General features: G+C 44.3%; 1 protein-coding gene across 1 annotated transcript in view; it reads right to left on the bottom strand.

Moving 5' to 3' along the window:
• Positions 1–19,629, bottom strand: part of LOC139385165 (leucine-rich repeat-containing protein 49-like) — a 58,839-nt gene extending 39,210 nt beyond the window's left edge. Inside the window, 8 exon segments of the mRNA XM_071130251.1 lie at positions 7,490–7,633; positions 15,986–16,052; positions 17,247–17,450; positions 18,204–18,311; positions 18,492–18,556; positions 18,558–18,733; positions 18,822–18,891; positions 19,425–19,629. Of these exon segments, the coding sequence (XP_070986352.1) occupies positions 7,490–7,633; positions 15,986–16,052; positions 17,247–17,450; positions 18,204–18,311; positions 18,492–18,556; positions 18,558–18,733; positions 18,822–18,891; positions 19,425–19,490 (900 nt within the window). The 5' untranslated portion in view covers positions 19,491–19,629.
• Between the last annotated feature and the right edge of the window lie 1,864 nt (positions 19,630–21,493).

Here is a 21,493-nt window from a genome sequence, read left to right as displayed (position 1 = left end):
CTGCAATCCGAAAAATGAAAGAGCCTTGAGAAAAATGCTGGAGGGTAGAATTTTTTCCAGTGAGGCCAATAAAACATTATATCCGATTATTAAAAGTAATTTCAGCAAAACTTCTAAGTGAGTAAACAGAAGCTGTAGTTGATAAGATGTGACATTTCTGTTTTTTTAAACAATTTTTCCAGCCTGGTCACGTGATACAAGTCAGGATTAGACGTCCATCTATGTCTGATGATGTCGGGAGATGACATAGAAACTGGCCACTAGAGGCAACCATGAGCGCTGTTACCTTCAAGAAGGTTTCGGTTTTGCTAAGGCGTTACGGATAGGGATGGGAGATGGGAGTAAACATCTGCCTCAGGTACAAAAGTAGGTTGAATGTTTAAATCCAATGGGGATTCTCGGGGCCCCCTCCAGTATTGGGGAACAGCCCCCCCCCCCCCCCCCCCACCCACATGATTCCATATCTGTTATTTCCTAGTTTTGATATGTCACTATTATTCTACAATGTAGAAATAAAACATGATTTAATGAGTAGGTGTTCTAAAACGTTGGACCGGTAGTGCATATATATATTTTTGATCCCCGTGCTCGGGGGCCGTGCCTCACAGTTTGGGAGTTAATGCCTAACCATAAGATTTCAGAGTTAATGCCTAAACTTAACCCTAACCTTAAAAATTCAGAGTTAATGCCTAAACTTAACCTTAAACACTTTGAAATTTGATGTTTGAGAAACATGAATGAATGTCTAATTCTGACGTGAGACTGAGAGCTTGTTGAATTTTCCAACATACCAAGTGAGGGAAGGGTTTGGAGATGTCAGACTTGTATACAAATGAAGGACCTGTTTAGGCCTGTTTGTGCTCCTCTGTTGATCAGAAATACTATACTATAGAAACTTAGGGGGAGGGAATTTCTGTTTCAAAAATATCCTATTTAATTTCCACTGGAGTCAGCATGAGGAGGTGTTAATGAGCTAGCTATTTCCCCTTGGTAACCACCGTAAATGAATGACAGGAGGACAAGTATGCTACTTCACTTTGTGTTTTTTCTTGGTGAGACATGAAACAGAAATTCTTCTAAATGTGATACCAAGACAAACATCAAAATAAGGAAAACATGCAAAGGCTTGTGCCAGCAGCGGGGGATGATAACAAGATGAAAAAAGAATCTGCAGCTAACATTATCATCTAAGAAGAAAATTATAATCTGTCTACACATCTCAATGCGTGAGTAGGTAGGGGGGCAGACACTGGCAACACCTTGAGGACTAGCTTAAGCCATCAGCTGTATGCCAATGAGTGTGTATATATCAAACCACGACAGTTGGATGTGTGCATCTGTTATAATTGGCAGCATTAGCAACACAGCAGCATACTGTTCTTGCACAGTGTATTGCAGAGTGGGGGGAACCATCTTCAACCATTACTGTGATGATAGAAGGGCCAAGCTGTTTGCGATCTTAGCACAGATCTGAATCACTATAGGCCTGAGCCATTACATCTGCACAGTGCATTAGTATGAGCCCAAAGGATTAGACACGATCCAGCTGCTTCAGTTCAGAACAGCCAGGGCTCTGCTCTACCATCAGCCAGTCAGTAGCCCCCTCAGTATGTCATGCCTGCAGTCCCTCCACCAACCCCAGCCTGTGGCCCCTCAGATCTCAAAACCCAGCAGCTCTCAGTATGTATGCTATGTTGTGTGTATATACTGACATGTATGTGTAACTGATAGATGTACACACACACACACACACACACACGTTAATGTTTTTAAATATATGTACACTACCGTTCAAAAGTTTAGAGTCGCTTAGAAAGGTACTTGTTTTTGAAAGAAAAGCACATTTTTTTGTCCATTAAAATAACATTAAATTGATCAGAAATACAGTGTAGACATTGTTAATGTTGTAAATGATTATTGTAGCTGGAAATGGCTGATTTTTAATGGAATATCTACATAGGCGTACAGAGGCCCATTATCAGCAACCATCACTCCTGTGTTCCTGTAACAGGTGCGTAACTGGCTGCAGGGTAGTCAGGCGCAGGAGAGCAGAACTGGTTAACAACCGGAGCAGTTTAATGAGCAAAACAAACTGCACCCAGAATAACAAAATACAGGTTGAAATAAGCCGTAGCAAACCAGTCTGAAGTGCACATATACTTTACAACAAACAATTCCACACACAGACATAGGGGGAACAGAGGGTTATATGCATGTCAAGTAATGAGGGAATGTAAACCAGGTGTGCGGGAAAACAAGACAAAACAAATGGAAAATGAAAGGTGGATAGGCGATGGCTAGAAGACCGGTGACGTCAACCGCCGAACGCCGTCCGAACGCCGTCCGCAGAGGAACCGACTTTGGCAGAAGACGTGACAGTAACCCCCCCCCCTTGACACACGGCTCCAGCAGCGCGCCGACACCGGCCTCGGGGACGACCCGGGGGGCGAGCGAGGTGCAGGGCGTTCAGGACGAAGACGGTGGAACTCCCGCAGCATTGAAGGGTCCAACACGTCCTCCACCTGAACCCAGCATCTCTCCTCCGGACCGTACCCCTCCCACTCCATGAGGTACTGAAGGCCCCCCGCCTCGAATCCAGTATGAAGCGAACGGCGTACGCCGGGGCCCCCTCGATTGAGGGGGAGGAGGAACCTCCCGCACCTCAGACTCCTGGAGCGGACCAGCCACCACCGGCCTGAGGAGAGACACATGGAACGAGGGGTTAATACGGTAATCGGGGGGAGCTGTAACCTGTTCTGGGCCATCTCTGCCCAGGGCACGAATGCCGCCCACTCCCCCGTCCGGTCCTGGCAATAAGACCGCAGAAACCTACCCACATCCTGGTTAACTCTATCGACCTGCCCATTACTCTCAGGGTGAAAAACTGAGGTAAGGCTGATCGAGACCCCCAGACGCTCCATGAACGCTCTCCAGACCCTCGACATGAACTTGGGACCTCGATCAGACACTATATCCTCAGGAACCCCATAGTGCCGGAAGACGTGAGTGAACAAGGCCTCCACAGTCTGTAAGGCCGTAGGGAGACCGGGCAGAGGAAGGAGACAGCAGGACTTGGAGAAACGGTCCACAACGACCAGGATTGTGGTGTTACCCTGTGAGGGGAGATCTGTGACAAAAATCTATCGACAGGTGAGACCATGGCCGTTGTGGAACGGGTAAGGGTTGTAAACTTACCTCTGGGCAGGTGCCTAGGAGCCTTACACTGGGCGCACACCGAGCAGTAGGAAACATAAACCCTCACGTCCTTGGCCAAGGTGGGCCACCAGTACTTTCCACTCCAACAGCGCTCTGTCCGACCGATACCTGGATGACCAGAGGAGGGTGACATGTGGGCCCAATAGATCAGCCAGTCACGGACAGCAGACGGAAAGTACAGATGCCCAGCGGGACACTGGAGGGGAGCGGGCTCTGCACGTAACGCCTGCTCAATATCCACGTTCAGCTCCCATACTACCGGCACCACTAGGCAGGAGGCCAGGAGTATGGGGGTGGGATCCATGGGCGCTCCTCTGTGTCATACAGCCGGGACAGTGTGTCTGCCTTGACATTCTGGGAACCTGATCTGTACGAAAGGGTGAAAACAAAACGGGTAAAAAATATGGCCCACCTTGCCTGGCGAGGATTCAGTCTCCTCGCTGCGCGGATGTACTCCAGATGTGGTCAGTCCAGATGAGAAAAGGGTGTTTAGTCCCCTCAAGCCAATGCCTCCACGCATTCAAACCCTTGACAACAGCCAACAGCCCCCCACGTCATAGTTTTGCTCCGCTGGGCTGAGCTTCCTCGAGAAGTAGGCACAGGGGCGGAGTGTCGGTGGCGTCCCCGACGCTGAGAGAGCATGGCTCCTATCCCAGCCTCGGATGCGTCCACCTCCACTGCGAACGCCAAAGAGGGATCCGGATGGGCCAGCATGGAAGCCGAGGTAAACAGGGCCCTTAGGTGAACAAAAGCCCTGTCCGCCTCAGCCGACCACTGCAACCGAACCGGACCCCCTTTAGCAGTGAGGTAATGGGAGCCGCTACATGACCAAAACCCCGCATAAACCTCCGGTAGTAATGGGCAAACCCTAGAAAACGCTGCACCTCCCTTACCGTGGTGGGAGTCGGCCAATTGCGCACCGCTGAAATGCGGTCACTCTCCATCTCCACCCCTGAGGTGGAAATGCTGTACCCTAGGAAGGAGACAGACTGCTGGAAGAACAGGCATTTCTCAGCCTTGACATACAGGTCATGCTCCAACAATCGACTAAGCACCCTGCGCACCAAGGACACATGCTCGGCGCGTGCAGCGGAGTATATCAGAATGTCATCGATATACACCACTACAGCCTGCAGGTCCCTGAAAATCTCATCCACAAAGGCTTGGAAGACTGACGGAACATTCATCAACCTGTATGGCATGAAGAGGTACTCATAATGCCCTGAAGTGGTACTGAACTCTGTCTTCCACTCGTCTCCCTCCTGGATACACACCAGGTTGTAAGCGCTCCTGAGATCTAGTTTTGTGAAGAAGCGTGCCCCGTGCATTGACCCAATCGCTGTAGCTATGAGAGGCAACGGGTAACTATACTTCACAGTGATCTGGTTTAGAGCTCGATAGTCAATACATGGGCGCAGACCCCCGTCCTCCTTCTTCACAAAAAGGAAACTTGAGGAAGCGGGTGAAGTAGAGGACCGAATGTACCCCTGACGCAGGGATTCGGAGACATATGTTTCCATAGCCGGAGTCTCCGCCTGTGACAGGGGATACACGTGACTCCTGGGAAGTGCGGCATCTACCAGGAGATTTATCGCACAATCCCCCCGACGTTGGATTGGTAATTGAGTCTCCTTTTTGGAGAAGGCGAGAGCCAAATCGGCATATTCGGGGGGAATGCGCACGGTGGAGACCTGGTCTGGACCTTCCACCGTAGTAGCACCAATGAAAACCCCTAAACACCTCCCCGAGCACTCTCGCGACCACCCCGTGAGAGCCCTCCGTTGCCATGAAACAGTGGGGGTAATGACAGGCTAACCAGGGTAGGCCTAGCACCACGGGAAACACAGGAGAGTCAATGAGAAAGAGACTGATTCTCTCCTTGTGACCCCCTTGCGTCACCATGCCCAGGGGAGCGGTGACCTCCCTAATCAACTCTGACCCTAATGGTCGACTGTCTAAGGCGTGAACTGGGAAGGGCATAGCCACTGGAACAATGGGGATCCCTAAACTATGGGCAAATTATCTGTCTATGAAATTCCAAGCCGCACCTGAATCGACGAGTGCCTTATGCTGGGAATGCGGGGAAAACTCAGGAAAAGTAACATACAAAAACAGGTGTGCAACAGAGGGCTCTGGGTGAGAATGGTGCCGGCTCACCTGGGGTGACGCCAGAGTGCCCTCGCTGCTGCCTCGACCCCAAGAGGAACCAACCCGGCACCGACCGGCAGTGTGACCTCTGCGGCCACAGATGGTGCACGTGACGGAACCTCCTCCGGTCTCCCTGAGCGCTGCGCTTCCCAGCTCCATGGGCATCGGAGCGGTGGTGCTGGGGGATGGAACCGACAGACCCTGCTCTGGACGTCCGCGGGTAGCCAGCAAGTTATTCAGCCGAATGGACAGGTCCACCAGCTGGTCAAAGGTGAGGGTGGTGTCCCTGCAGGCCAACTCCCGACGGACGTCCTCACGAAAACTGCAGCGATAGTGGTCGAACAGGGCCCTGTCGTTCCATCCCGCGCCGGCGGCCAGGGTTCGAAAGTCTATTGCGAACTCCTGAGCACTCCTCGTCCCCTGCCTCAGATGGAAGAGACGATCACCAAAGACTGAACGAAGACTGCCCGGAAGCGGCGGGTGAAATCCTCTAAATGAACCAGCGCCGCAACTCCTCCCCACACGGCGTTGGCCCACTCCAGGGCTTTCCCCGAGAGGCACGAGACGAGGGCGGACACCCTCTCACGGCCCGAAGGAGCCGGGTGGACGGTTGCCAGGTATAGATCCAGCTGCAACAGGAAACCCTGGCAGAGTGCAGCCGTCCCATCGTACTCCCGGGGAAGGGTGAGACGAATCCCACTGGGACTGGGTGCAGGGGGGGGGGCGAGTAGTGGAGACCCCGGTTGCGCTGGTGGGGTGGAGGAACTCCCTGTCTCTCCCAGCGGTCCATGGTTTGGATGACGCGGTCCATGGCGGCGCCGAGATGGTGGAGCATTGCCGCGTTCCCCCGGACGCGCTCCTCGACCCCTATACCAGGGGCATCTGCTCCTGCTGACTCCATATTTGGGTGTGGAATTCTGTAAGGGGTGCGTAACTGGCTGCAGGGAAGTCAGGCGCAGGAGAGCAGAACTGGGTAACAACCGGAGCAGTTTAATGAGCAAAACAAACTGCACTCAGAACAACAAAATACAGGTTGAAATATCCCGTAGCAAACCAGTCTGAATTGCACATACACTTTACAAGAAACAATTCCACATACAGACATGGGGGGAACAGAGGGTTATATGCACGTCAAGTAATGAGGGAATGTAAACCAAGTATGCGGGAAAACAAGACGAAACAAATGGAAAATGAAAGGTGGATCGGCGATGGCTAGAAGACCGATGACGTCGACCGCCAAACGCCGCCTGAACAAGGAGAGGAACCGACTTCGGCGGAAGTCGTGACAGTTCCAATGGCACGTTGTGTTAGCTAATCCAAGTTTATAATTTTAAAAGGCTAATTGATCATTAGAAAACCCTTTTGCAATTATGTTAGTACAGCTGAAAACTGTTGTCCTGGTTAAAGAAGCATTAAAACTGTCCTTCTTTAGACTAGCTTAGACTACTGGAGCATCAGTATTTGTGTGACCGATTACAGGCTCAAAATTGCCAGAAACAAAGCACTTTCTTCTGAAACTCATCAGTCTTGTTCTGAGAAATGATGGCTATTCCATGCGAGAATCTGCAAAGAAACTGAAGATCTCGTACAACGCTGTGTACTACTCCCTTCACAGAACAGCGCAAACTGGCGCTAACCAGAATAGAAAGTGGGAGGCCCCGGTGCACAACTGAGCAAGATGACAAGTAGTTTAGAGTGTCTAGTTTGAGAAACAGATGTCTCACAAGTCCTCAACTGGCAGCTTCATTAAATAGTACACGCAAGCATGGGGTGAAATCTCTTCAGATTACCTCAACAAATTGATAACTAGAATGCCAAAGGTCTGCAAGGCTGTAATTGCTGCAAATGGAGGATTCTTTGACGAAAGCAAAGTTTGAAGGAAACAATTATTATTTCAGTTAAAAATCATTATTTATAACCTTGTCAATGTCTTGACTATATTTCCTATTAATTTTGCAACTAATTTCATGCATGCTTTCATGGAAAACAAGGACATTTCTAAGTGATCCCAAACTTTTGAACAGTAGTGTAAATTGTAAAGTATTTTGTCTGTAATTTATTTTTGCAAGTAAGACTAGCTGTCCCCATCCTTATAAAAAAAATCCCCTCCTCTCCTCTCCCTCACCACAGTGGAGATGCAGTTGCATCTCAGGTTGATCTCGGTCAGTGAGTCCAGGCCCTGCAGGTCGTCCACCCTGGAGATGCAGTTCCCTGCCAAGTTCAACACGCGCAGCTCAGACAGGTGGGAGAGGTTCCCTATCTGGGAGATCTGAAGGCACAGGGAAAAACAGACAGAAACATCACTGTGATAAACTGGTGAAATGTTCTCTTAAGTCATGATGAATGAAAGACTAGACTCACACCTTCAGGGGCTTGTCTTGAGGCTGTGCTGTTGTAAATATATTGGGGAGGTGATAGGGGCCATAAGGGTGATTTTCATTGTTGAGAATATGCTCTGTGTTGTCTAAATCAAATGATGAGACATGCCAGTTCTGTTTGTTGTGCAAAATAAAACTTGAGTACAGCAGAGTAGAGCAGACACCTGTGTACCCTGATTTACTAGCCTAAGGCCATTCCATATTCTCTGCTAAAAACAGCCCAAAATAAATGATACCTTCAAATGAGTTGGAGATAATATCTTTGAATTTTTAACATACAATGTTACCATCCAATTCAACCCTCAACTTCGATGTGAAAACAAAGTAGGTATTCTCTTTGAACCATGAGTCCAAAAGGCATCCAAAATCCAAAAGGGTCAGTAGTAGTGAAATGTGGCCCTGGCCTCATTCTGGTTGAGGGGGAACTGTAGGGCCTCTTGTCAAAATGAAACAAACTACTTCAGGGCCCAGGGGATTCCCCGGTTGCTGCCTGTCTGAGTGTGTGCCACTCAGACCTGTGTCCTCTCCATTTCAGGAAGAGGTCAGGGATGCTTCCCAAATGGCACCCTATTCCCTATGTAATGCACTACCTTTGACAAGGACTCATATGGCTCTTGTCAAAAGTAGTGCACTACATAGGGAATAGGATGCCATTTGGGATACAAGCCAGAACTAACTACTACTGAGGGGCCGGCTGTGGGGGTTCCCTTTCCCTTGATGATGATACACTGCATGTTACTCCGGGGTCAAAGGTTGAAAGGCTCCTGCAGTGAGCTTGATGCAAGTAGACATGAATCAAGACAGACTGAGTATGGTTGTTAGCTTAGGGCAGAATCTTTAAATGAACATCATTTAAAGGACAGAAGCAGCATAGAGCTCTGGCTAAAAGGGTCTCTACTTTTCCCTTCCATTTAGGGGAGGGAGGGGGGTGACAGCCTGCTCTCCACATCTAAAGCCCTTTCATGAGTGATACTGAGGCACACTCTTCTCTCTGACTCTCCTCATTCATAGCTTGACCAGACAGTGCTTTCATAGCCGAAGCACTCTAAGGCCAGTGTAACAGTGCTATGCTATGTTTTTCCATATACGTAACATTGCAAAAATCTTAAACTTTCTATCCAAAAATGATGCAGAAGAATTCATCCATGCTTTTGTCACTTCCAGGTTAGACTACTGCAATGCTCTACTTTCTGGCTACCCGGATAAAGCCTGGATAAAGCACTAAATAAACTTCAGTTAGTGCTAAACACGGCTGCTAGAATCTTGACTAGAACCAACAAATTTGATCATATTACTCCAGTGCTAGCCTCTCTATACTGGCTTCCTGTTAAGGCTAGGGCTGATTTCAAGGTTTTACTGCTAACCAACAAAGCATTACATGGGTTTGCTCCTAACTATCTTTCCGATTTGGTCCTGCCGTACCTACACATACGCTACGGTCACAAGACACAGGCCTCCTTACTGTCCCTAGAATTTCTAAGCAAACAGCTGGAGGCAGGGCTTTCTCCTATAGTGCTCCATTTAAAAACATTTTTTTTAACATTTTATTTATTGAATATTCGAAATATACAATATACTTGCAGTGAAGCCACTCAACAACTACATCATACCAGTCATCCAACAAATTCCCATTCAGAGCGACACACAGAAGCATCCAGGGTCAATGCCCTGCTCAAGGGCATGTTGACCAATCTACCACCAGGCCAAAAAACGAGAATCCGACCCCTCCAAGATCCCCAATAGCTGTCCCTCAACCATTCGAGACCCCTCCCACAGTCCCCCCCAGGAAGAAAAATAAAAAATAAAATGAATTCCAATCCCCACCCCCAAGAACCCCCCCAATGAACCAACAACCAAGAGAATGAACTAAAGAGAGAAAAGGAGAAGACAGAAGAAAACAGCAAAAAAACAATGCAAAAGAAAAAATTACTAATAACAAAGGACATCAAGGACAACTAAAATCATAACAGCAATGCCAAATGTATGTTTGTGTGCATGTCTGACACTATTACATGTATGCGTGTGTTCTTCTATGTGTTTATTTGAATGAGAGTGTGTGTATATGCATGTGTACAAACACCTGCATGGCATCAGCCTCAGGCAAACCGGCATTAGTTGTAAAAACACTGCCACTTAACTTTTATCTTTGACCATCATTCTCTCTCACACACAGCAACTCCACTCCCAGTTGTCTCCAATTCCACATTCCAACCCTCAGCTTCCCTCAGCCCATCCCATCTATCTCTGCTGGCCACCCACTTCGGGTTTCTACGCAACACATATCTTTCAACTATGCTGTGATGCTTAACATACAATTGCAATCTATCTAATCAAATAGAATCCACAGCCTGCGAGTTGAAGATACATACATTTACTAAGAGTATTAGTATATTAGTAATTGACTGACCCGGTCTCTATTAGTACTATTAGTACTATTTCTAGGGTCAATTTTAGATCAATGCTATGCATTTTCAGCCATTCCTGAACCTGAGACCAGAAACAGGCTACCTGAGAGCAATACCAAAATACATGGTCTATTGATTCTGTATCCTCACAACAAAATCTGCAGAGCTTCGATGATTTTATGCCCCAAATATTCAACATTTTGTTGGTGGCTAGAATTCTATATAATAATTTTTGCTGAAAAGCACGAAGTCTAGAATCTTGCATTGTTTTATATATCAACTCATACCATGGAATCAGTACGTCAAAAATCTCTTCCCAACTATTTTGCAATCTGTTTGGCAGAGTTGTCAACATCCTGGTCCTCAAATGATGCTATTTGTATTCCTTCGCTAGTTTTGATCCTTTATATTGGCCAGACAGACAAGTTCCCTACCTCCTCCTGCTGCCACCCGCCTCCTCCATTTTTGGGGCAATGCTCTAATCAATTGGTTGTACTCTTGGATTGAGCAGACCTTTCCGTACAATTCTGATAACTCCATGAAGGACATAACTCTACCATTCCAATTTACAATATAATTTAAGAACAAAATACCCTTTTTAAACATCTTTCCCATAAATACAGGTATTTTATCAACCAGCACATTAGAGTTCAGCCATAATATTTGTTGTAATATTTGTCATATCTTTTCAGGGGGATTAATTTAAAATTGTAGCCAGCTCTGCAATGCTTGATTGAAAAAGAGAGATACTTTGAAAAAAGTATAATTTCAATTAATCGAAAATGAGACATGACAATCTGCACAACGGCAAAAGGGCCATTTTTAAACAATGGATGAGCTTTTCTTAGTAATCTACTTGAGAACCATTTAGGGTTCAAATAAAACTTTTGAATTAGTGAAGCTTTTAGAGAGAGGTTTAGTGTTTTTATATTTAATAATCTCAACCCACCCAATTCATATTCATTATATACAGTGCCTTGCGAAAGTATTCGGCCCCCTTGAACTTTGCGACCTTTTGCCACATTTCAGGCTTCAAACATAAAGATATAAAACTGTATTTTTTTGTGAAGAATCAACAACAAGTGGGACACAATCATGAAGTGGAACGACATTTATTGGATATTTCAAACTTTTTTAACAATTCAAAAACTGAAAAATTGGGCGTGCAAAATTATTCAGCCCCTTTACTTTCAGTGCAGCAAACTCTCTCCAGAAGTTCAGTGAGGATCTCTGAATGATCCAATGTTGACCTAAATGACTAATGAGGATAAATACAATCCACCTGTGTGTAATCAAGTCTCCGTATAAATGCACCTGCACTGTGATAGTCTCAGAGGTCCGTTAAAAGCACAGAGAGCATCATGAAGAACAAGGAACACACCAGGCAGGTCCGAGATACTGTTGTGAAGAAGTTTAAAGCCGGATTTGGATACAAAAAGATTTCCCAAGCTTTAAACATCCCAAGGAGCACTGTGCAAGCGATAATATTGAAATGGAAGGAGTATCAGACCACTGCAAATCTACCAAGACCTGGCCGTCCCTCTAAACTTTCAGCTCATACAAGGAGAAGACTGATCAGAGATGCAGCCAAGAGGCCCATGATCACTCTGGATGAACTGCAGAGATCTACAGCTGAGGTGGGAGACTCTGTCCATAGGACAACAATCAGTTGTATATTGCACAAATCTGGCCTTTATGGAAGAGTGGCAAGAAGAAAGCCATTTCTTAAAGATATCCATAAAAAGTGTTGTTTAAAGTTTGCCACAAGCCACCTGGGAGACACACCAAACATGTGGAAGAAGGTGCTCTGGTCAGATGAAACCAAAATTGAACTTTTTGGCAACAATGCAAAACGTTATGTTTGGCGTAAAAGCAACACAGCTCATCACCCTGAACACACCATGCCCACTGTCAAACATGGTGGTGGCAGCATCATGGTTTGGGCCTGCTTTTCTTCAGCAGGGACAGGGAAAATGGTTAAAATTGATGGGAAGATGGATGGAGCCAAATACAGGATCATTCTGGAAGAAAACCTGATGGAGTCTGCAAAAGACCTGAGACTGGGACGGAGATTTGTCTTCCAACAAGACAATGATCCAAAACATAAAGCAAAATCTACAATGGAATGGTTCAAAAATAAACATATCCAGGTGTTAGAAATGTGGCAAAAGGTCGCAAAGTTCAAGGGGGCCGAATACTTTCGCAAGGCACTGTAGATAGGCACGTTTTATTTTGTCTGGTTTAGCGTCCCAGATAAAGCAAAATATTTTTTGCTCATATGATTTGAAAAACGAATCATCAGGAGTAGGCAGCGCCATAAGTAAGTAAGTAAACAGATATGACTAAGGAGTTGATCAAGGCAATTTTTCCATAAATAGACAGGTATTTACCTCTCCATGGTTGCAGGATCTTGTCTATTTTTACAAGTTTTCTATTGAAATTCATTGTGGAGAGCTTATTTATAGCTGTTGTGATATGAATACCGAGTATGTCAACTTCACCATCAGCCCATTTTATAGGTAAACTGCAGGGTAATGTAAAAGTTTTATTTTTTAAAGATCCAATATGTAATATTGTACACTAATCATAATTAGGTTTTAGTCCAGAGAGTACACAAAAGTTATCTAGATCTTCAACGAGACATTGCAAGGATCTAGCTTGCGGACTTAATATAAAACTTGAGTCATCGGCACACATGGACACCTTTGTTTTTAAGCCTTGGATTTCTAATCCTTTAATGTTGTTTTTGGATCTGATTTTAATAGCTAGCATTTCGATGGCCATAACGAATAGATATGGTGACAGCGGACACCCTTGTTTAACTCCTCTTGAGAATTCAAAACACTCTGAGAAGTAGCCGTTTATTTGCTATTTTACACCTGGGGTTGCTATACATTATTTTTTTACCCATTTTATAAGATAATTACCGAAATTGGAAAAAATCCAGGCATTTATAAATCAAATCCAGCCTTACTTTATCAAATGCCTTTTTTTTGATCTGCTATAAATACCATTCCTGGCTTCTTAGATGTTTCATGATATTCTATTAGTTGTCGTATATTATCTCCAATGTGTCGTCCATGTAAAAAACCTGTCTGATCAGGATGAACAATACCTGGTAAAACCCATTTAATTCTGAGTGCTATGCATTTTGCTAGTATTTTTGCATCACAACATTGAAGCGTAAGGTGCCTCCAGTTTTTTTTTTAGATAGACTGAATCTTTATATTTGCCATCTGGGTCTTGTTTTAATAATAGAGAAATCAGACCTTCCTGCTGAGTACCTACGAAACGCCAACTGACATTTATTCCTGAGGCGCTGACCTGTTGCACCCTCTACAACCACTGTGATTATTATTATTTGACCCTGCTGGTCATCTATGAACATTTGAACATCTTGGACATGTTCTGTTATAATCTCCACCCACACGGCACAGCCAGAAGAGGACTGGCCACCCCTCATAGCCTGGTTCCTCTCTAGGTTTCTTCCTATGTTCCGGCCTTTCTAGGGAGTTTTTCCTAGCCACCGTGTTTCTACACCTGCATTGCTTGCTGTTTGGGGTTTTAGGCTGGGTTTCTGTACAGCACTTTGTGACATCAGCTGATGTAAGAAGGGATTTATAAATACATTTGATTGATTATAAATACATTTCATTATAGCTGTCTATTTGTACAGTAAGTTGTCCAGCTGCCAGTAGTGAATAGTAGAGGTGGTATCTCAGTTATGGAGTTCTGACAATAGGCCCAGGTGTATTAAGTCCCCCAAATGCCTCTCATAATACTGTTGTTATTGGACAGAGACCAGAGAGACAGGCAAGAGACGTTGAGATTGAAACAACTTTTGTTATGACTGCTGACAAATACAACAGAGTGAGGTAATGTTCCACTCCAACTGAGGCTTCCCAGTGGTGTTCTCTTTGATTCACAGTTCCACCATGGCTCCAATGAAAAGCATTCTCTCTGTCTCAAGTCCACTTTAACACAAGTCAGCACATGGCTAAACTCATCTCAGTCCTGGCTGGGACTGGGACATCATCCTCTGCAAAGCTAAAAAAGCCAGAGGGTCCACTCCACACTGGCTGTATCTTTCACTGAACAGTCATTTTACATCTCTCGTCAGGGCAGATTAGATCATCTCATCTGAAAATATTTAACTGGGTTGTGTTACAGATAACTGTAGAACTGCTTTCTGTTGGGGTGGATCACGCATCCAAAATATGTTACAGTGGTTCCCCGCTCATTTTACAGAGGAGGAACATGAGAGGTCAGGGCACTGTTGAAGTCTTAATGTCCTATAGGGACATTTGCTCTGCAGGCAGGGTCACATCTGTCCTTTATAGGTCTTAAAATAAAAATGGCAAAGTGCATTGTAAGTTTCAAATAGTTTCATAATGAAGTTAAATATTGTCTGTTTGATTAATGATTTTGAATTTCTAATGTAATTCATTGTAGACATCATATACTGGTACATTCCTGATACAATAAATGTAGTGGCATTCAAAAACTCTCAAGGGATAACATTTTTTGTAGGCTTGTCCTCATTGAATAGCAGACGTTATCGCTAGTGTCAACTAGATACAGAGGATCATATTGTGAGCACAATCCATCACTCAACCAATGGAAGGACAGGTTATTTAACAATACGATGTCATCCTCTAACTCCAGGATCTGGTCAATGGGCTTGAATGTCCTTCCTTCCCAAAGAGGATATTCCTATTGAACATTTCCAACAAACTGGAAATACGACAAATTCCTGTCCCCAGAGCACTCCCTTCTGGGTAAAACGAGAGGCCAGGCAGGGGTCATTTGAAATAAGGGCAGAAATGATCCCTTATTTGTGGTCATACATAGGTGACTTAAACACTGCTGTGCTTTGGGAAGTACAAATGTGGTAAGGGAAATGTGGTCAGAAGTCACTGGAAAACAACGGCTGCTGGGTAGATTAACAGAAACCAATGTTTAATTGGGAATGAGAGTATGAGACACAGCCGGAGTCAGAGAGAGGAGTCTCACAGGGACTTTGGGTTGACTTTCACTGGAGCAATGTGGGCGATATACTGGCAGCACCTTTCAAACAACCAGCACTGCGGACAGATTACTTTTCAATCCTATCCTCTTTTTACAGGTGCTGGCAAAATCCTGATTTGACACCAGCATTACTGTGATCCCCTCTCTTCACAGGCTTTTAATACGTTGAGACAGCAGCCAGATCATACTGTAGGCCTATCTAAGGAGAAAAGCTCATCAAATCGGCCTTCACTCAACTTACCATTCATGAGTTGTAGAACAGCTTTATCAAGTTTTCCTTCATTATAAAAGGAACAGAAACAGCCTTACCTGTTAGAGAAATTACAGTAATTGAAGAAGAACTGTAAGGTAACCCAGAGCAAGACTGGGATGTGTGGGAATAAGCTCCTAAATATGTTTTAATTTTGTGGAAAAACAAAAGAAAGTTAAAGTACTCTAGTAACAATGGCTGAGAGAGCACTGAGTTTCAACTAAAAGTACAAATATAACTCACTGCCTTCACACAACTGAATATAGAATGTACTCAAAAGCCTCACAACAGGAACTAATGTGTTTGCTTTCCTGCAGCCAAGCCTGCTTGAGCTTAACTGTAGGGGCCCAGAGTCAGTGACGCAGTAACCAACCGGCAGTATGGGGGAGGTGGTAGTGCCTCTCTGCTCTTGCTAAACCTCACAGCTAGATATCACAGTCCCCCAATGGTCACAGTATTGCAAACAACATTACAGACAATACATGCATGTGGGTGTATATTTAGAGAACAAAAAGGAATGTAAGTAAAGTTATAATTTTCTAAGGTTTGAAACATGGTACCTGATTGCCATGCAAGTCCAGAATATCTAGTTTAGTCAGGTTATCCAGACTGCATATCCTCTGGATTCTGCAAAACATTAAACAGACAATAATATTAACATCACCCTCTCTGGTATTCTATACAAGATAGCTCTCCTATAACACAATGCTACTATGACAAAGAGCTGGTATCCCATCTGCTAACTGAATGGTTACCAGGCACAGGAAATGGGATTGTCAAAGAGCGGTAGGAATTTATTTTCTACTGATGGGAAGTTGACTGTTTTCCACTGTCCTGTCGTCCAGAATTGTCTATACAGACCAAACCGTAACTTAGGGAAGTTAGGTTACAGTCCCCTGGAAATTCTATCAGAAACCTAAATCTGTGGTATGCTTTGCTTGAAAGGTACCGCAGACTGTTCTGAAAGTGGGTTCTAAAAAGACAAATGTCAGGTTTTACAGATTATGGAACAAAACCAGACCTCAGCGATGGGATCCCGGTGGCATTTGCCATGATTTGTGACTTTAATCTTCCTCCCTCCTGACCTTTAGTTTTAAAGTAAGGTGATGTTAGATGTAAGATTCACAAAGAGAGCAGTGGTAGGGTTTTGTACTGAAATTGGGCACCTGCAGGAAAGTACTTTTCAATGGAGGTTGATATATAGATTAGCTGTGCTGTGGCGGTCATACAGTATCACTTAATCCAAAAAGCAGGAGGTGCATATCCCTACGGTAACACCTTTATAAATGTAACAAAAAATCCCACCAAAAAAAAACAGCATAAAAAGTTTTTCATCTGAGCTGGCCGCGACTGGGAGACCCATGGGACGGCGCACAATTGGCCCAGCATCGTCCGGGTTAGGGAGAGGGTTTGGCTGGCAGGGATGTCCTTGTCCCACCTCGCTCTAGCGATTCCTGTGGTGGGCTGGGCGCATGCACACTGACACGGTCGCCAGGTGTAAGGTGTTTCCTCCGACACATTGCTGGCTTCCGGGTTAAGCAGGCATTGTGTCAAGAAGCAGTGCGGCTTGGTTGGGTTGTGTTTCGGAGGACGCATGGCTCTCGACCTTCGCCTTTCCCGAGTCCGTATGGGAGTTGCAGCAATGGGACAAGACTGTAAATACCAATTGGATATCACGAATTTGGGGAGAAAAAGGGGTAAAAGTAATTTTTAAAAAGTTCTCTCATCTGTCCTTCAAACCATGCACTGTAAAAGCACTGAAATGAGTGGGAGCTCCTATCCTATTGTTCTGTTTGTATGCTGGAGAGACGTAACACAAACCTGTTCTTGCCCAGCATAAGCACTCTGAGAGAGGCCAGGGCTGAGATGCCAGACATCTAGGAGATGTGGTTGTCATACAGGTCTAAGAAGGCCAGGTGCCGCAGATGAGACAGATTGTGGATGTGCGTGATGAGGTTGTGCTGAAAGTTAAGCAGCCGCAGCCTACCCATGCCCTCCAGCAGGGGACACTCCTCCAGACAACGCCTGACACTCAAAACACAAAAGCATTGTCAACAACACCACTCTGTGAGAGGATGACCCTGTATTATCTTGTTATGATGCAGAGGAGAGAGGGCTCACAGTAAAGAAGGTACATGCCACTTGATACCACACTGTCTGCCAACACTGGAACGCAGGGTTCAGGAGATCTCATTATTCTAAGTGATGAGGCTATGGATATGGTTTATTGTTGACTAGTCTCTGCCGAGTCCCCAAAAAACGGATGATCCGGTTTTCAGGGGAATTGGAAAGAGAGCCTGTGACAGGACTTGTTCAGTTGCCAAATGTTCTCGAACGTTGCAGATAGAAATGCCGTGAATAGAGCTGATGTGATTCCTTATTCTACATATCAGAGATGCAAGTTTGATCTACATAGCCTATTTCTATCTGAATGTTCTAAAACGTTCAATCCTGCTGAATGTGCCCAGCCACACTCCATCTTAACTCCTCCTCCAAATTTACTGGATTGCTTGAATAGTGCAGAAGAGAACTTCCCCCGACAGTTTTTCTTATTCTCATCAAGACCAGTATGTAGAGGATCTAGTTTCAGGTGTTTCTTTTATGCCTGCAATGTTGACATGCACTTGTCAGAGGGCAGGATAATCTTTATGAGGGACTTTGCTGCACCCTACTGGTTAATCCAAGCAATTGCAAATGTAGCATTCTATTGCATGACAGTGTACTGAGAAACTCAACAAAGACCACTGAACAAACAAAGCCATGAGTGTTTTAGCCTACCTGTCCAAATCTATTCGCTCAGGACTCAAAGCACAATCATCACAGGAACGAAAGGCAATTAGAAAACCAGAGGGAGAATTCTCACTCAATGTTATGGCATCACCTGGTCTTGATACAAAGACACATTTGTTCAGAAAATCATTTTTCATAATAATCAGGATTTACATGTCCAGAAATGTTTAACTTGAGCACAGGGCAGAATGTTCCATTAGACTACCTTTGATCCATGAAAAAAAGCAGGGGGGCTGGCACTGCTGAAGAGAGGGGGAGGATCCTGAGGGCGGCCACTCACCACTCACCAGTTGGCAGGGTGAGGTACTGTGGGAGTAGATGGCCCCTGCACTGTGGCCCCTGCACTGCTCTCCTAGGCTTCACTCTGTGTGGCTGTGGCCCCGGGTCCCCAGTCAGCCCACTGGGTAGAGCAGCAGCTGGGGGTAGGAGGGGACGCTCAGGGCCCATAAACTCACTGACAAACGCTGGCACAGGGGCACAGGGCCTGCCACAGCCACTGTGTGCATTAGGCCTGCTGTCTGGTGAGAAAGTAAATGGTGAGACAGAGAAGACGGGGACAGGTAAGAGACTGTCACGGTATCTTGTAATTTAGTCAGGTGGTAGTACCTTGTCTTGGTGGATTCATGGTGTCCATGTTTATCTCTTTTGTAAAGTCTTTAGACCATCGGACGTCCAGCTGTCAAATAAAACATTTAATGACTTAGCAATATATTACTTTGATAATTAAAGGGCACTCAAGACATAATGTCATGCTTTCCATGTTCATGCATTGTCTCATTAAAAATATAATTTGGGGAATGGGGACATGAGTATAAATACAACTCCTCACTCTGGATCTCCCTACAAACGCAAACTCACTGGTCTCTGAACATTTCTCTCTATTTGAGAGTTCACTGCTGTAAAGTGCAGTTTATAGCTGTTGACCTGTGGGGAATGACAGATAAGGATGAGGCAACTTAAGACTGGTAATTGTAACAATAGGGTGACAACAACAAAGCCAAGACCACTTGATAATATTCATTCATTTGTGGAGCAACAACATGCAACCCAGCCTCTGTAACGTTAGCTAGATAGATAGCAATCTTGCTCATTTATGTGACTGTTACAGAGTTGCATTAGCTTTCTGGATAAGCTAGCTAGCTTGCTAACTCTTGCCTAATAAAGACAGAGAGGAATACAGATTATTTATTGTGGACACGTCGTTCTTACCGTGGGAGAAAGACACCTTCCTATAATGGCTGTATTGTTGTTGGTCTGTTGTCTTTGTGGCCGCATTTTTGCTAGTGTTACCACGTTGCTAGCCAGTCAGCTTGCTATAATGTGGCTAACTAAACAGTTTTGTTGGTTGTTTAACGTCAATGTTTAATCTTTTAAAATGTATTGTTGTGAGCTGATGCTACAATGTAAAAATGGCTCATCGTGACACTGACACAGCACTCACTTCCCTGGCAACGGCCATCGTTTCTATGGAAACGACACCACGTTTAACTTGGTTACGCCACATCCTGTCTCAATATTAGACATTCCGCCAACAACCCTAGAAATTAAAGGTTCCTCTTGTAGAATAACCGGTATAATATGAAATGAAATAGAATGGAATGGAATAGATCATTATTGTTCATTTGGTTAGTACTGAAAATCCAACTTCTGCCTAATCGACTTTTTAGATGTCTTCTACTCTGCATTCAACTATACTGTTATCCCCGGAGCTAAAGCCTAGGTCTTAGGTTAACGCTACCTGTTATCAAGTCTCAGGCAAGGTTATCACCTTTTCCGCAATGACCCCAGTTTATAGGAATCACTGACCAAATCTGGGTCACAGTAACTAAAATACTGTTTTAAAGGGTATACAGGTCTGCTCTGACTTTACACGGTTATTGTTATATTTAGTTATTAATACTTATTTCCAAAAAAGGTCTTAGGAACGTGTAACGATTGTCGTAGTAGGAAGGATCGGAGGACCAATGTGCAGTGTGGTAAGTGTCCTTTTTAATCTATAAAACTGAACACTACAAAAAATAATAATAATAATAACAACGTGAATGACCAAACGAATATCGAAACAGTCCCGTATGGTACAGACACAGGAAACAATAATCTACACCACACAGGTGGGGAAAAAGCTACCTAAGTATGATTCTCAATCAGAGACCTCTGATTGAGAATCATACCAGGCCAAACACAAAAACACCACATAGAAAAAGGAACATAGACAACCCACCCAACTCACGCCCTGACCATACTAAAACAAAGACATAACAAAAGAACTAAGGTCAGAATGTGACAGAACGTTTATATGTAAAACATTTTTTATTAAATTATTTTAGGATCAGTTTTCATATGCACTTAAATAGTATACCCTTTTATTTAAATTATTGTTTGTTATTTTATTTCTCAGAATAGTTCCTGATTACACTAAAGATTACACTAAAGGTTTTTAGTCTTTCTTACTACAAGAACCCTTGGTTAAGCCGGATAACGTCTAGCTCAAAGGTAATGGAATAAGCTATTTTGACTTTAAATTGACTTAAATGGTGCAGATCTCGGTTCCTTATCGTTTACGTTCACTGCTCCTACGTCTTTGACTCATCCTACTACAGTTTATACTTTTATATAATCTTTGTTGTTTTGTATTTGTCTATAGTTTCTCTTAATGCTAGGGGGTTACGAAACAATGTGAAGCGCAAGGCCTTATTTTTATTTGCTAAACAATTTCGAACAGATTTTTGCTTTTTTCAAGGGTCTCACTCAATTTCAGCTGATGCCAACTTCTGGAGGTCACAGTGGGGCAACGACATTTGGCTTTCCCATGGATCTGAACGCTCGGTTGGTATCACTACAATGAAAAATACCTGTGGTGGTAATATTCTACACTCGGAATGTGACCCCTTTGGTCACTTTATTTGTCTTGTGATCAGTTACAATGACATTACGCTCATTACTGTAAACTTCTACAGGTACAACACCAAACATGAGAATGATGAGTTACAATGACATTACGCTCATTACTGTAAATTTCTACAGGTACAATACCAAACATGAGAATGATGGCTATCATTGGCTATTTAAATTTCCCAAGTCGTTATTATTGATAGGAGGGGACTTTAACATTACTATAGATAATTCAACTGATAGATGGCCCCCAGGTAGGCCAACCAATCAGAATGTGGGTTTAATACGTTTTATGGAAAAGTTTGATCTTACTGATATATGGAGAGAGAGGTTTCCGGCCGAAAGATCATTCACTTGGAGTAACAAAACAGGTTCCAGACAATCCA

The sequence above is a fragment of the Oncorhynchus clarkii genome, chromosome 26 (genome assembly GCF_045791955.1).
Source record: "Oncorhynchus clarkii lewisi isolate Uvic-CL-2024 chromosome 26, UVic_Ocla_1.0, whole genome shotgun sequence".
Classification (NCBI taxonomy): domain Eukaryota; kingdom Metazoa; phylum Chordata; class Actinopteri; order Salmoniformes; family Salmonidae; genus Oncorhynchus; species Oncorhynchus clarkii.
The sequence above is the reverse complement of the archived record's forward strand: the minus strand, read 5'-3'. Positions and strand labels throughout refer to the sequence as shown.